We start from the raw sequence: 15,101 nt of genomic DNA, 5'->3' as shown, positions 1-15,101 counted from the left end.
AAAAAGGGAACAAGCTTAGAATGTGTATATATTATAAAGATCTGAATAAAGCATGCCCTAAGGATTCTTTTTCTTTGCCTAATATCGATCGTATGATCAATGCCATGGCCGACCACGAGACTCTCAGTTTTCTCGATGCTTATTCCGGGTACAACCAAATACAGATGAACCCGAAGGATCAGGAAAAGACCTCATTTATCACTAAGTACGGGACTTACTGTTATAATAGAATGCCGTTCGGCCTAAAACATGCTGGTGCAACTTATCAACGCCTAGTAAACAGCATGTTCGAAAAGAAAATAGGAAAATCAATGGAGGTTTATATTGATGACATGTTAGTTAAATCCCTGCGAGCAGAGGACCATTTAAGGCATTTGCAAGAAACTTTCAACACACTAAGAGAGTACAATATGAATCTCAATGCCGAAAACATGTGCTTTCAGGGTTGGCTCGGGCAAGTTTCTCGGTTTCATGGTGTCCAATCGAGGAATCGAAATTAACCCCGATAAAATCAAAGCAATCGAGGACATCACAATAGTAGATAATGTAAAGGCTGTGCAAAGGCTAACAAGACGGATAGCCGTCCTGGGACGATTCATTTCAAGATCCTCGGATAGGAGTCACCGATTTTTCTCTCTTCTTAAAAAGAAAGGCAATTTTGCATGGACTCCAGAATGTCAGCAGGCTTTGGAAGAGCTAAAACGGTATCTATTGAGCCCTCCGTTGCTTCATACCCCGAAGGCAGACGAACAACTATATATGTATCTAGTTGTCTCAGAGATAAAGGTAAGTGGAGTCCTAATTCGAGAAGAACAAGGTACACAATTCCTTATTTATTATGTCAGTCGAACTTTAGGCGAGGCCGAAACTAGATATCCATACTTAGAAACATTAGCGCTTGCTTTAATAAGTGCCTCTAGGAAACTAAAACTATATTTCCAGTGCCATATGATATATGTTGTAACAACTTATCCTCTACGAAATATTTTACACAAACCTAAGCTTTCAGGTCTATTGGACAAATAGGCCATAGAGATCGGCGGATACTACATCGAGTGTTGACCTCGAACCGCTATCAAATCTCAAATCTTAGCGGACTTCGTTGCTAATTTTACGCCGGCCTTCGTACCCGAGATTGAAAAGGAATTACTGATAAAATTGGGTACCTCTTCGGGAGTCTGGACCCTCTTCACGGACGGTGCCTCGAACATAAAGGGGTCCGGACTGGGCATCGTACTAAAATCGCCCACAGGTAATATAGTTAGACAGTCTATCAAAACTACAAAATTGACTAACAATGAGGTCGAGTATGAGGCCGTGATTGCATGTCTCAAATTTGCTAGAAGTTTAGGAGCCAAGGTCGTGGAGGCTAAATATGATTCCCTCTTCGTGGTAAATCAAGTCAACGGGACTTTTGAAGTCTGTGAATATTGAATGCAGAGATACTTAGATAAATTACAAGTGACTCTACATCGATTTAAGAATAGACTTTGCAACATGTGCCTCGAGAATAGAATAGTGAGGCTGATGCTCTTGCAAACTTAGGTTCTTTGGTCGAGGATGACGAACTCATCTTGGGGACTGTTGTATAACTCATGAAATCGGTAATAGAAGAAGGTCATGCTGAGATAAACTCCATAAGTCTAACCTGGGATTGGAGAAACAAATATATAGAGTACTTCAAGAACGGAAAACTTCCATCGGATCCAAAGGAATTGAGAACTCTACGCACAAAAGTTGCACGGTTCACCTTATCCAATGATGGAACGCTGTTTAGAAGGACATTCGATGGTCCACTGGCAATATGTTTGGGACCGAGAGATACTGACTACATCCTACGTGAGATTCACGAGGGAACTTGTGGGAATCATTCCGGTGTCGATTCATTGGTCCACAAAATAATCAGAGCAGGATATTATTGGATCGATATGGATAAAGATGCAAGGGAGTTCGTTCGAAAATGCGACAAATGTCAAAGACATGCGCCCATGATTCATCAACCCCGGGAACTTCTCCACTCGGTCGTAGCTCCTTGACCTTTCATGAAATGGGGAATGGACATCGTCGCCCCCCTCCCATTGGCCCCAGGTAAGGCTTAGTTTATTTTTTTATGACTGATTATTTCTCTAAATGGGTTGAAGCATAGGCTTTCGAGAAAGTCAGAGAAAAGGAGGTGATAGACTTCATTTGGGACCACATCATATGTTGGTTTGGGATGCCATCCGAGATTGTATGTGATAATGGAAATCAATTCATCGGAAGCAAAGTAACCAAATTTCTCGAAGATCACAAAATCAAAAGGATCCTATCAACACTTTATCATCCCAGCGGGAACGAACAGGCCGAATCGACCAACAAAACCATCATCAAAAGTCTTAAGAAAAAATTAACCAACGCTAAAGGAAAATGGAGAGAAATACTACCCAAAGTCCTATGGGCATACCGCACAACATCGAAATTCGAGTACCGGAGCGACACTATTATCCTTGGTTTATGGCGCCGAAGCTCTTATCCCGATTGAGGTCGGAGAACCTAGAATCATGTTTCAATATACAACAAATGAGTCAAATAACGAGATGATGAACATGAGCCTAGAATTATTTGATGAAAAACGAGAATCAACTCTCGTCCGATTAGCTGCCCCAAAACAACGGATCGAAAGGTATTATAATCAAAGAACCAATCTTCGATATTTTAAAATCGGGGACTTAGTGCTAAGGAAATTCACCCTCAACACCCGAAATTCAAATAAAGGAAAACTGGGTCCGAACTGGGAAGGACCGTATCAGGTTCTCGAAATCATCAAAAAAGGATCTTACAAGCTCGGTGTAATAAACAACAAACAACTACCAAGCAATTAGAACGTGTCGCACCTAAAATGATACTATTGTTAAGGTACGACCCTCCTATGTTCATTTATATTTCGAAATTAACCCTTGTAGGTTTTCGATCAGAAACAAGGATGGATTATTCAACTCGAAGCCTTTAGGCCTAAAAGCACGCATTGCACTCTTTTTCCCTTAGACCAGTTTTGTCCCAAATGGGTTTTTCGGCAAGGTTTTTAATGAGGAGACCATTGATCATGCTAACTTAGAACAATTCAATAGTATCCGAGGCCTATTTATAATCAACCTCGAATACTGGTGGCATTACCCTCGAATATATCAAGTTCGATGAAAGGAAATTACTTAATGACAACAGGGTTTTGATAGGAAAATTGTAAGAGCGAAATGGTCAAAACGAACCATGCTCGTGTAGTTTTCTCGACCCCTAGTACAAAACATGAACACATGTATAATGATATAAAGAGAAATTTCTTCTTTATCGATATCTCATATCTTAGAATCCATCCTCTATTTCGTGATCTATTATGCAAACATGCTTAAGAGCCGGCCATTACCCAATAAATCGGGGACTGCCAACCAAAAAATCAACGAGATCAAACCCTACGTAAGCCTAAGTTCTACTAATTACTTCGAGTTCGAGAAAATACTCACTCGACCATAAAACCCTATGGGCTACGTTACTTCATGTTCGAGCAATCACTCACTCGACTATTAAGCCTAAAGGCTACTCTTACTTCGAGTTCGAGCAAACACTCACTAGACCATAAAAGCCTACAGGCTACATTACTTCAAGTTCAAGCAATCACTCACTCGACTATTAAGCCTAAGGGCTACATTTCTTCGAGTTCTAGCAAGCACTCGCTCGACTATTAAGCCTAAGGGCTACTTATTACTTCGAGTTCAAGCAAATACTCACTCGACTACTAAGACTACGGGCTACATTACCTCGAGTTCGAGAATACACTCACTCGATTACTAAGACTAAGGGCTACTCTTACTTCAAGTTCGAGCAAACGCTCACTCGACCATAAAAGCCTAAGGGCTACATTTCTTCGAGTTCGAGAAAGCACTCGCTCGACTATTAAGCCTAAGGGCTACTCATTACTTCGAGTTCGAGCAAATACTCACTCGACTATTAAGCCTACGGGCTACATACCTTGAGTTCGAGCAAACACTCACTCGATCACTAAGCCTAAGGGCTACTCTTACTTCGAATTCGAGCAAACGCTTACTCGACCATAAAATCCTAAGGGCTACATTTCTTCGAGTTCGAGCAAGCATTCGCTCGACTATTAAGCCTAAGGTCTACTCATTACTTCAAAGTCGAGCAAATACTCACTCGACTACTAAGTCTACGGACTATATTACCTCGAGTTAGAGCAAACACTAACTCAATTACTAAGCCTAAGGGCTACTCTTACTTCGAGTTCGAGCAAACGCTCACTCGACCATAAAAGCCTACGGGCTACATTTCTTTGAGTTCGAGCAAGAACTTGCTCGACTATTAAAGCCTAAGAGCTACTCTTACTTCGAGTTCGAGCAAACACTCACTCGGTTATAGAGACCACACGGTCCGATTTAGGTCAAATTGCCTAAAGCCTCGAACTTATGAAAACTTTCATAAGGCATGAATGAAACAAAATCTTCACAAGGCAGAGAATAAAACAGAGACAAGTCGGGAAAGGAAAAGATCTTTGTATATATATAAGAGTATTTTCAACGTCCGATCAGGACCTTACACAAAAAATCCAAATAGCAAAAAACTTAACTTTCCTGTTTATCTCCGAGGGCAGTCTCTTCTCCATTGAGCTCCTTCCCGCTCTCAGACCCACTCTTGCTCCCATCATGATCATCATCATCATCGGAAGCCAAGGCTCCAGCATCGGCTTCAAGCTCTTTAGCTTTTTTTTATCTTTTTGGTAAGATCGAAACCTCGAGCATGGATCTCCTCGAGGGTTTCCCTTCGAGATTGGCATTTGGCGAGTTCAACAACCCAATGTGCTCGAGTTTGAGCGGTCTCCACTGCCTCTTTCCCTTGTACTTGAGTGGCTTCAGCATCGGCCTGATAGACGGCCACGAATGCATCCGCCTCGGCCTTTGTTTTTTCGACTTCAGATTTGTCCTTGGCAAGTTCGGAAGCCAACCAAGCCTCGAGATCCTCTATTATTTTGTCTTGAACCGAGCTCTTATCCTTTATGCCTTGAGGTTGACTTTAGGCCTGATGATAATTGGGCTCGAGCAGTCTCTTTTTCTACTGCAAGGCGGTCCATGCCTTCTTTCCACCCCAAGGTCTCCTCCCTTGCCGTATCGACTTCCTCATGAAGCAGCCCGATCACCTCCAGCTTCTGCTGTAGCCGTGAGATCGAAATATTAGCCATTTTTCCCGAATCGAGCCCGTGGGTTTTTAAGATTATCATTACCTGCTCGGTTAGGTCAGTTTGATCTTGGTGAGCCTTGGCCAACTCGGCTCGGAGGTCCTTGATTTCCTCTTCCCAGTTATTATCATTAATTGCACCAGGCATCCAAGCAACCGCTATATCATGAAAAAGGATATCGGTGAGAGAGAAACGAAGGAGCAAAATAATAAGATATAACAGTAGAATTATACATACGCTTCATAATCCATCTCTCGAGAAACGGCATCTTCTCGCCCCGTATAAGGATGGAAGTCTTCATTCGAACAAACCGGCTCATCTAACCTCGGTCCTTATCCTCATCTATGCTCGACAACAATAATTGTTAGCTCAGCGTTGTAATTTTATTAACCCACCTCAATAGAGGCGGGGTCTGTATTACCTGATGAGGTGGTCAAGGGTGAAAGGCATCCCCTCGGCTTTGCTCACAAAAAATCGGAGCAGAATAACGATTCGCCAAAAGAAAGGGTGGATTTGGCCTAGGTTTATTTGCTACTAGCGGCAAAAGTAAATGACAATGGGATCGAGAGGGTCCAACGTGAAAGGGTAAGTATAAAAACTTAAAAACCCTTCCACATAGGTGGTGATATCTTCTTTGGCAGCCGGGATCACCACTTCATTTTCCCCTAGTTACAATCTTTCCTTACCTTCTCAAGGTGTCCCTTAGTTATCGAGCATACATACCTCGATACCGGCTCACATCGACCGGGAACCGAAAAGGCTTTATCGATCTTGAAATTGGAAGTGAGAACATACCCCCCGGGAACACACTCCTCAGGTCGTGGCTCCACCCGTGTTTTGTCATCGGCAGGACGCGAAGAAGAAGCACTTTCTTTTTGGGGAACAGTTTTTGAAGTTTTCGCCATGTAGATGTGAAGATTTAAAATAGAAAGAGATGACAAAGATTTGGTGTTTTAAAGAGAGATTTTGTAAGTAAGAATCACAGATTTGCAGATGAAGAACTCAGAAGATACAACAAGAACTTAGTAGATCTGGCAATTAGAGATTTGAAAGTAAAAAATGGTGAAGAGAGGAGCTATTTATAGAATTGGTAATGACGATTCAATATCAGCAGTGGTCGACCATCTTCTGACATACATTTAATGCTTTGGTAACTGAACCGACGGGACAATTATCACGTACGTCACGGTCGGTTTCGATGCAAACGTCAGTGTATATCTAGTCATGCCGTTGGAAAATCATGTCGTTTCTCACCACATTCTTTTCGAGAAATGAGAGAACTATTTGTATACGGTCAAAACCGATTTAGACCTTCGAATGACTAATCAGGATTGGAACATAATGGACCGAAAGTCATCTTCATAATATCAAAGTGAGATCTGAAGCCAGGTTACCGAGCTCAAGTTTCGGGGACCGATCAAATACCGAGCTCGAAGTCATTACCAAGCTCGAGTCCAAATCGAACTATGGTGTGAAGCGGTGTCATCGAGCTTAAGAACCAGAGACCGACCAATATCGGGCTCGAGTCGATACCGAGCCCCGAGTCAATATCGAGCTCGAGTCAATATCGAGCTCGAGTTAATTTCGAGCTCTAAATCTGGAAATCGACCAATACCAAATCCGACCAAGATCGAGCCAAGAGACAAGAGCCGTTACAGCCGCACTAAGGGAGAGAATCTCAGTGGGAATTAGGGAAAAGCTAATTTATCATGGGATTCCCACTATTTATTTTTAATTATATCTAAAGTAGGATCCCTCCACTATAAGAGGAATAGCTACTATTTCTGTAGAAGAACATGAAGACATTCATACACTCTCATATTCAGATATTACTATTTGCAGAGAAATACACAGTATATATTATCCTTTTGTGAGATTTATACATTGATTCATCTTGCTTGTTCATAAGACCGCTTTCTATTCAATTTGGTTCGTATTTCATTCGTTACAGTCAATATTCGACATATTTCTACTTACTTTCCGATTTGTTCCAAGTTATACCACGTATCCTTAGAACTACGTATAAATTCAACTCTATTCATTTTTCGGGTAAACAAATATAAAAGTATTCATTGATTTTATTTATCCATTTGTTTTTCCCATCTATCTTCTTTTAATACGTTGACACTGCCTCTTCTATTTCCTACGTTTATTTATTTTTTCCACAAATGCAGCTACGTTATAGTCATCAGATATCACACATCTAATGCTTATCATAATAATAATAATTATAATTATAATTATTATAATAATAATAATAATAATAATAATTATTATTATTATAACAACAACGGTAGAGACTTTTATTCTAACCATATGATAAATAGAAATTTATAAGATAAAAGGCAAGTAAATGAAACAAAAGATAATAGAATATAACATGTTGAGTAATAGTATACCCTCGAGCTGTTGAATAAATTTTAAAGTAGTTTTGGTTTGACATAAAAATAAAAAACTAATTCAAGAAATAGTGAAAAGAAAGAACCAAAGTGAAAATTACATCAAAATTAAAATCTAATAATCCATGGATAATGTCTATGTACTACACTTTAGGCTTTCTGGGGAAAATCATATGCAAGAGCGAAAATGTCAATGTCACAACGGTAACCAAGCCAAACACCTGAATAGTGAATACAAAGAGAAACAGCTGAATAATGAATACAAAGCGAAACACCTGAACAGTGACTAAAAAGTCAAGTAGGTACTGTCACCACTTGGTGCACACACCATGATGTGATTCATATAGTAACGGATATAAGAGAAAAGATAAAAGTGTTATTAAGCATATAAGTTTATATAAAAGTAACAACAAAAAGAATTAACAATACATATAGAGATCCCTCGTAAGTGAACAAGGACAAACAACAATACTCCTTCGCAACTTTGGACAACGTAGCATGAAGAGCAGTTAACATGTGCTCTTCACCAAATTGATAGTGAAAATGCTGAGAATTAATGAAAAAGTATAACGAAATAGTTTTTTGATGAAGAGCTAAACTCAGGTGCTATAATAAAATTGCATTCTAGACCTTTGGCCATATATGTCTTGAGAACACTTGTGATTCTTAAAATTTTCTTTATCTTTTTTTTATGACTGCCGTATTACTTAGTCCTCATATAAACCTTTACTTTAGAGAAAGGGTACAAAAAATAAAAAAAAAAGATGCAAATCCAAGAGATATAAAAAGTTTGTCGATAGCTAATCGGTCAGCGAGTATAGAGCACTTTCAATATTATTAGCCTCCATTATATCCTAACTCCAAAGAGGCTTAGATTACAGAAAGATATGATACAAAAATAATTACGAACAGAGTTCACAACGTACTTGTCAGAAATTCTCCGTTGAAATTTAATTCCCTTTTTCGATATAACAGATAGTTAAATCTTGCAGGCCCCTGCAATACACCCAAGGGAGCACAAATAACAATTGCATAAGAGTATGGATAAGAAAAGAAAAAAAATAGTAATTACAGAGTGCGAAGCCATAAGTTTAAGTCAATGCATCATAAATTTTTAACATATTTTAATTACTTAAAAGTACGATTCCAACAACTGAAATAAAAAGCTAAATAGTGGAAAAAACTAAAAGTGTACTTCTCGATGAAAAGGCTAATGGAAAGAAAATGGTATTGCCACGATCCAAATTCACATGTAGGTCGTGATGACGCCCAACATCGCTGCTAGGCAAGCCAACTAATCAATTTAACAATTTTTCTCTCTTTATATAAATTTTCGACTGATAAAACTTTCCTTAATTTGAAGATTTAAGAAAATTAAAGGTTTAAGTACATAAAACCAAAGTGATAATTCAAAACCATACTTCTATTAGTGTGTGTATCAAGACCCGATGTCACAAGAGTATGAGCATCTAGTAGATTTATATAAAATCCAAAATACTGTCCGAATATAAAATAGACAAAATACAAATGCAAAGGGAGACACTAGATGCTGCGGAACGGCTCAGGAGAAGCAGCCCACCACAAGGCCTCGGGATCGCGTGGGTGCACACCGGTAAGACCGCCTGAAGTACCTATCTCAGACCCTTTACAAAAAGTGCAGCAAGTGTAGCATTAGTACGTAAACAACGTGTACCCAGTAAGTATCAAGTCTAATCTCGAAGAAGTAGTGACGAGAGACCGACTTCTATACTCACTATGAGTTAATAATATTAAGATAGAAGTACTTAAATAAACACAATTGATGCGGTCAATAATAATATCTCGTTAGCAGGCAAAAATAATTAATTCTTTAGCAATTTGTTAATTTCCAATCAATCAACCACCTTCACAAGCTACAATAAAATGAATATCAACACACCGAGTAATTTTTATTATTAAGCATGATTTATGATGAGGTCGTACGGCCCAATCCAGAATAATATGTACGATGCCGAGGGTCGAGCGATACGAACCATAGATGCATCTATCTAATGCAGAGGCGTTCGTCCCGCTCCACAAGAAGAGGAAGATATTTTTATAAGCATTTAACTTAAATATTAATGAGATTTTATACATAAATAATAAAAATTTCATTAATGACCTCCCACAATACCTCCAACAATTGTCAACATAATTTAGACATTTAAATTAACAAGTATGTTGTAAAGATTCCAAATAGTTCATAAATTGGGTCCTAAAGACTGCCCAAACAATAGCATAATAGTAGCCACGCATGGATTCTCGTCACCTCATACGTACGTAACCCCCACAATTAGAAGCAAATATTTATTTACAATACCTATGGGGTAAATTCTCTCTTACAAGGTTAGACAAGAGACTTACCTCGTCTCAAAGTTCACTTACCGATCCTAACTTTGCGTTAAAGCCTTAATTTGGTGCCGAAACATCAGAAACTAGGAAAGTATTATATAATTTAATAAATACATGCTCAATAATTCGAAATTAAATTATTAGATTATTTAACCAACCCAAATTGGTAAAATTCCTAAAATTCACCCCGGGCTCACGTGCCTAGATTCCGAAAATTTTAGGAGGAAATCGTCGCCCATAACCTTAAAAACTCAAATAGACATTTTGCATCCCATTCCATAACTATTTTCGTGGTTAAAAACTCATTTTTTATCAAAACCTAGGTTTTTCATGTAAACCCTTGATTTCCACAATTTACATGTTATAATCTACCAATAATCTATGTATTTAACTTATAATGGGTATAATTAACTTACCTCCAAGTTTCTAGTTTAAATACTCCTCTCAAGAAGCTCAAAAATCGCCCAAGAATGGAGAAAATGGGTCAACAATACTCAACCCTGACTTAAATGAAGGTTCTGCCTTCTGTGATTTCCGCATATGCGGCTTAACCACTGCATCTGCAGAAAGGACCTCGCAGATGCGGTCCTTCCCCTAGTTGGCTCCCTCACTTCTGTGACCAGTTGCTCGTTTCTGCGAGACCGCTTCTGCGGTGCGTGCGTCGTACCTGCGACCCCTGTCCGCTTCTGCACTGCTTTCCTCGCACCTGCACCTTCGCACGAGCGGTCCATTTCCCCGCTTTTGCGGTCCCTGGCAAACCCCTTCTTGATCGCTTCCGCGAACTCGCACCTACGGCTGTCCATGTGCATGTGCGGTTACACCAGAAACTGGGAGCTTCAGTTGTTGCTCCCAAGTTCCAACTTGGTCTGAGCCACGTCCGATTAACTCCCGAGGCCCCCGGGGACCCGTCCGAACATACCAACAAGTTTGAAATCATAAAATGGACTCGTTCGAACTCTTGGAATGCATAAAACAACATCAAAACTAAGAATCATACCCTAGTCCAAATCGATTCAACTTAAAATTTTCAAATTCTTTCACCTTACTCCGAACGCGTCAAAACATACTTACACTACTCGGAATGACACCAAATTTTGCATGCAAGTCTTAAATCACAATACGGAACTATTCCCAGGCCCGGAATGCCGAACGGACCTCAATTACTCCAAAACCTACTCCAAAACAAATTTGAATAACTTTAAAACCTTCAAATAATTAACTTTCACTATTAAACGCCGAAACGCTCTCGGGTTGTCCGAAACCCGATTAGAACATACGCACAAGTCCAAAATCATCATACGAACCTATTGGAACCGTCAAATCTTTATTCCGGGATCGTTTTCTCAAAATGTTGACCGAAGTCAAACTTAGCCCTTTTAAAGCCAACTAAGGAACCAAGTGTTCCGATTTCAATCCGAACCCTTCCAAATCCGGAACTAACCATCCCCGCAAGTCATAAAATATTAAAATCACATACATGGAGTTTTATTTAGGAGAACTAAGTTCTAGAAGGTAAAATGACCGGTTGGGTTGTTACATTTTTCACCTCTTAAACAAACGTTCGTCCTCGAACGGGTTTAGAATCATACATGGAGTGTTGAATAAGTATGGATATCTACTCTGCATGTCCTCTTCGGTCTTCTAAGTCGCTTCCTCGACTGGTTGGCCCCTCCACTGAACCTTTACCACAGAAATCTTCTTGGACCTCAATTGGCGAACCTGCCTATCAACAATGGCAACTAGCTTTTCCTCATAACCCAAGCTCTCGTCTAGCTAAATAATGCTGAAATCTAACACATGCGGCAGGTCGACATGATATTTCCGAAGCATAGACACATGGAAAATCGGATGAACTCCCGATAGACTAGGAGGCAAGGCAAGCTCGTAAGCAACCTACCCAACTCGTCTCAACACCTCAAATGGGCCTATAAACCTTGGACTCAACTTGCCTTTTTTCACGAATCTCATGATTCCTTTCATCGGCAAAATCTTCAGGAGAACTTTATCACCCACCATAAATGATAAATCACGCGCCTTCTGATCCGCGTAACTCTTCTGTCTGGACTGTGCTGTACGAAGTCGTTTCTGAATCAACTTCACCTTTTCCAAGGCATCATTCACTAACTCAGTACCATATAACTTAGCCTCGCCGGGATCAAACTATCCGATGGGCAAACGACATCGCCGACCATATAAAACCTCAAATGGAGCCATCTCGATGCTGGATTGGTCACTGTTGTTATAAGAAAAACTCGGCCAAAGGCAAGAAAAGATCCCACTGACACTCCGAAGTCAATCACACATGCCCTGAGCATATCCTCCAAGATCTGAACTGTCTGCTCTGACTGCCCGTCGGTCTGCGGATGAAATGTTGTGCTGAGCTCTACACGGGTCCCCAATTCACTATGTACTGTTCTCCAGAAATGAAAAGTAAACTGAGGGCCCCTATCTGATATGATGGAAATTGGCACATCATACAACCAAACTATCTACTGAATATAAATCTGGTCCAACCTCTCTAAAGTATACGTGGTCATAACCGGAATGAAGTGCGCCGACTTGGGCAACCTGTCGACAATGACCCAAACTACATCAAACTTTCGCAAGGTTCGCGGCAACACAACTACGAAGTACATAGTAATGCGCTCATATTTCCACTTCGGTATAATCATCTGCTGAAGTAGGCCACCTGGCCTTTGATGCTCATATTTAACATGCCCAAGGCATCTGCAACCACATTCGCTTTGCCCGGATGGTAAATAATAGTAATATCATAATCTTTCAATAACTCCAACCATTTGCGCTGCCTCAAATTTAGTTCCCTCTGCTTGAATAAATGCTACAAACTGCGATGATCAGTGTAAACCTCACAAGACACCCCATAAAGATAATGCCTCAAACTTTAAGAGCATGAACAATCGCAGCTAACTCCAAATCATGTACTAGGTAATTTTTCTCGTAGAGCTTCAGCTAACGTGAGGGATAAGCAATAACTCGCCCCTCCTTCACCAATACACAACCCAGGCCAATGCGTGAAGCGTCGCAATACACTATATACATCCTTGAAACGGAAGGCAACACTAATACCGGCACTAAAGTCAATGTTGTCTTGAGCTTATGAAAGCTCATCTCACAATCATCGGACCATCAGAATGGAGCACCCTTTTGGGTCAATCTAGTCAAAGGTGCTGCTATAGATGAAAATCCCTCCATGAACCGACGATAATAACCTGCTAACCCCAGAAAACTCCTGATCTCGGTCGTTGAAGTGGGACGGTGCCAATTCTGAATTGCCCAGGAAACCCCAAGAATGCTACAGAGTTTATCAAAACTCACACTTGGAGAACTTAGCATATAGCTTCTGCTCCCACAACGTCTGAAGCACCACTCTCAAATGCTGCTCGTGGTCCTCCATACTACTTGAGTAGATCAAAATGTCATCAATAAAGACAATGACAAATGAATCAATATATGGCATGAATACCCAGTTTATCAGATCCATAAACACCGCCGAGGAATTAGTCAAACCGAAGGACTTCACCAGAAACTAATAATGGCCATATCTATTATGGAAAGTAACCTTCGGAACATCAGAAACCCGAATCTTCAATTAAAGGTACCTCAATCTCAAGTGGATCTTAAAGAACACTCTGGCACCCTGCAACTGGTCAAACAAATCATCAATGCGCGGAAACAGGTACTTATTCTTAATGGTAACTTTTTCCAATTTACGATAATCAATACACTCCTGCAAAGTCCCATCTTTATTCTTCACAAATAATACCGGTGCGCCCCAAGGCGACACACTCGGCCTGACGAACCCCTTTGCTAACAACTCCTCAAGTTATTCCTTCAACTCCTTCAATTCTTTCGGAGCCATACGGTATGGTGGAATAGATATAGGCTGGGTACCTGGGGTAAAATCAATACAGAAATCAATATCACGGTCTGGTGGTATGCTTGGAAGATCAGAAGGAAATGCATCAGAGAACTCTCGGACTACGGGCATTGAACCAATTTTTGGAGTCTCTGCAGTAGTGTCCCGAACATAGGACAAGTAAGCCAAACAACCCTTCTCGGCAATGTGTCGAGCCTTCATAAAGGAAATAACCCGGCCATATATACCGGCAGACGAACCCTTCCACTCCAATCTAGGCAACTCCGACATCGCCAAAGTAATAGTCTTAGCATGGCAATCTAGGATGGCATGATATAGGGATAGCCAGTCCATGCCCAGGATGATCTCAAAGTTGATCATATCAAGAAGTAAAAGATCCGCTCTAGTCTCATAACCATAAAAAGTAACAGTGCAGGACCGGTAGATCCGGTCTACAACAACAGAATTGCCCACCGGAGTGGACACATAAACAGGAGTACCCAAGGACTCACGAGAAACACCCAGGAAATGGGAAAATAGAGATGCAATATAAGAATATGTAGACCCTGGATCAAATAATACTAAGGTCTCTCTACCGCAAACAGAAATAATACATGTGATCACCACATTTGAGGCCACTACATCTGGTTTGGCGGGGAAAGCATAGAACCTGGCTGGACCGCAACCTGGCTGGCCCCCACCTGACTGGCCTCCACCTCTAGGACGACCCCTACACACCTGCCCTATGCCTCTGGGTGGCCGGACGGCTGGTGGAGCAACTGGTGCAATAATCATAGGCTGCTGACCCTACTGCACTAGCCTAACCCAAAGCCTGGGGCAGAACCTCCAATCATGACTTAGATCCCCACACTCGGAACAACCCTGCAGTACGATGGACTTCTGACCTGAAGTCTAGCCCTGATGACCTGAATACCCACTAGGGGAACCCTGAATAGCTGGTGGGTGGTAAGAACTCTCCAGCATAGCACTACAATAAGGTCGCACTGGAGCACCCCGAGGAGGTGGCGATTTTGGATAATAGGGCCTGCTGGACTGACCCCTCATGAACTGACCTCTGCCCCAAGTCGGGTGTCTCGCCCCTTTTTCTCGCGAAATCGAGCTTTGACATGTGACAACTCTTTTAAGGGAGTGTATTAAAAGAGAAGAGTCACCACCTAACGGTTTTTTGGAGCGTTAGGGTACCTATTATGCAAATAACTCTATTTGACTAGTC

The 15,101-nt window shown here is 40.9% G+C and overlaps 1 protein-coding gene across 1 annotated transcript; it reads right to left on the bottom strand.

Moving 5' to 3' along the window:
* Nucleotides 1-7,770: 7,770 nt before the first annotated feature.
* LOC138910743 (uncharacterized) lies at nucleotides 7,771-14,662 on the bottom strand. The gene is made up of 2 exons (XM_070201887.1): nucleotides 13,903-14,662; nucleotides 7,771-7,841 (listed from the first exon to the last, which is right to left on the bottom strand). The coding sequence occupies exons 1-2, from the start codon at nucleotides 14,660-14,662 to the stop codon at nucleotides 7,771-7,773; spliced, it is 831 nt and encodes a 276-aa protein (XP_070057988.1).
* Nucleotides 14,663-15,101: the final 439 nt, after the last annotated feature.

Source organism: Nicotiana tomentosiformis, chromosome 1 (genome assembly GCF_000390325.3).
Source record: "Nicotiana tomentosiformis chromosome 1, ASM39032v3, whole genome shotgun sequence".
In the NCBI taxonomy this organism is placed as follows: domain Eukaryota; kingdom Viridiplantae; phylum Streptophyta; class Magnoliopsida; order Solanales; family Solanaceae; genus Nicotiana; species Nicotiana tomentosiformis.
The sequence above is the reverse complement of the archived record's forward strand: the minus strand, read 5'-3'. Positions and strand labels throughout refer to the sequence as shown.